This window comes from Corylus avellana, chromosome ca4, assembly GCF_901000735.1.
Source record: "Corylus avellana chromosome ca4, CavTom2PMs-1.0".
NCBI lineage: Eukaryota > Viridiplantae > Streptophyta > Magnoliopsida > Fagales > Betulaceae > Corylus > Corylus avellana.
Window position 1 is genome coordinate 22,099,944 of NC_081544.1, and position 2,198 is coordinate 22,102,141.

The 2,198-nt window shown below is 38.4% G+C and overlaps 1 protein-coding gene across 1 annotated transcript; it reads left to right on the top strand.

The window, feature by feature from the left end:
- The first annotated feature begins 345 nt into the window (after window positions 1-345).
- On the top strand, window positions 346-2,144 carry LOC132177065 (6,7-dimethyl-8-ribityllumazine synthase, chloroplastic-like). The gene is made up of 5 exons (XM_059589275.1): window positions 346-572; window positions 657-772; window positions 922-1,017; window positions 1,799-1,894; window positions 2,022-2,144. The coding sequence occupies exons 1-5, from the start codon at window positions 404-406 to the stop codon at window positions 2,127-2,129; spliced, it is 585 nt and encodes a 194-aa protein (XP_059445258.1). The 5' UTR covers window positions 346-403; the 3' UTR covers window positions 2,130-2,144.
- The last annotated feature ends 54 nt before the right edge of the window (window positions 2,145-2,198 follow it).

The following is a 2,198-nucleotide window of genomic DNA, read 5'->3' on the forward strand; positions in this document are numbered from 1 at the left end:
CATGGTCAAAGATTTGGGAGCCACCCCCAATTTTTTTTTTCCTTTTTTTTTTTTTTAAATTAAAAAAAATCAAGTATGTATCACGTGTTAACATCTGATTGGTCTAAGTGGAATTCCGTTAGGTCAACTAACGGTCAATTGACGAAATGATTAACTCGGTCATTTATCAAAACCACATGGACCTTCTGTGATAAAAGCCAAACCCCAGGGGTAAAAATAAAATTGTTAAACTCCATGGGGTATTAAGTATTTAATTCTTAATTTAATTACAAAAATATATATATATTTTAGTTGATAAAAATAAAAAATAAAATGGTTTACATATTTGGGCGGACTATTTGTTTAGAGGGTACACTTTCACTCTTCTCGTCAGACTCTGTCGCAAGTGTTTTGAGTTAAGAAAATGGCTTCGTTTGCTACCACGGAGTGTTTCCTTCCCCTCCAACAATCATTTCTCGCACCCACGCATCACCGGCAGGGCAATGGCACGAGCAGTACCGTCGTGCTTCTTCCACGCGCCGCTCCTGCTCCTCACCACTCCAAGTCCCTCTCCTTTTCCTTTTCGTCGCAAGGTACATTCATTTTATCAGCGAAAATCCCCTATTTTTTACATTTTTGAGAAATTCATTATTATTTCAACTAAATCAATCTCGCAGGAACGAATTCCTGCATTGCTGTTGGGAGGAAGGACCGATCGTCCTTTGCACAAACGGCCGCCGTTCGGTATCTGATGGGTTCCGTCACCCGAACTCAGGGTCTTCGATTTGCTGTGGTGAGTTAGTTACTCATATAACTCTTTCTCACAAGTTGTTTGATTTTCACGAATTGGGTATGAAATGGCAGAACTTTTTACTCAGGTGTGTTTGGTATGATTCTTGTTTTGGTTGCATTAGTTTTTTGATCGAATTATGATTATTGAAGGTTGTGGCGCGGTTTAATGAGATTGTGACAAAGCAGCTGTTAGAGGGAGCTTTGGGCACTTTCAGGAATTATTCGGTTAAAGACGAGGACATTGATGTATGCAGCCACTCCTTAAGGAAAACAACTATATGTGATAGCTTTTAATATCTTCGTGTGATTTTGGAACTGTATGTTGCTATACTTGTTAGCATGATATCTTAGAGAGTTATAGTAAATAGACTTCTGTAAATATCTTGGTCGCTGTGGGTAAAGATAGCATCTTCCCAAATTAACACAGTCATCAAGTTTGTAATTTCCATGCCAATAGTTGTTTTGTTGCTGGGAAAGCAAAGATTTTGCGAAGATCCGAAAACAAAAGCACTGTTACGGCCACATTATGTTTTCTTTGTCTTTCTGTTATGCTAGTGATCCGCTTAATTTCAAGCACATGGGTGAGTACTTTGTGCATATGCAGACCTTTGACTCATTCTCTATATCAAATTCAATGTCCAGGAGCAGTGCTGATCATACTTTCTCTTGCGATTCTTTGTATGCTGAATCTCTGCTTGTGGGCTTAGCAATATATGCCAATGCATTACATTTTTGTCAGTTTTTATCCCAAACATATGGATCAGCTATGGTCTTCCTGAAGCTAAAGTTTGTTAGATGCTTCTAGAGAAAAAGTGAAGGTCTTTTGAGCCTTGTGATTGTTATATTAGCATTGCACACATTTCATGTTCTTGACTAGCTTGGATAATCTATTGCTGGACTTTCTAGATAAATGCATTGAGGCCTACAAGCATCTTATGTCTTGTTATTGTTAACTTGGTCTATATTTTTGATTTGGCACGAGCAAACTTTGACAAGGCATAATTGTTTTCTTCACTTTCTCCATCAGGTTGTATGGGTTCCTGGTAGTTTCGAAATTGGTGCTGTTGCAGAAAGGCTAGGGAAGTCAGGAAAATATCATGCAATTTTATGTATTGGAGCGGTGGTATGGTTTCTTTTCACTCTAATCTTTCATTAGATATTATCTTCCATGAGGGATTCGTTAAGTTGCTCGGTTGAGGTCATGCTTGTAATGGGTGCCATAATGTATGAACCACTTTTGTTGTCAGTAGATTAGAGGTGATACTTCCCACTATGACGCAGTTGCTAATTCAGCAGCATCGGGAGTTCTTTCGGCAGGTTTAAATTCAGGTTGGTCTATGTTTTGTGTTGGTGGCTGAACTGATTTCATTATATGGCAATACCTTTAAATAGTAGCGATATGATTCAATTATTCCATCCATCTTGCT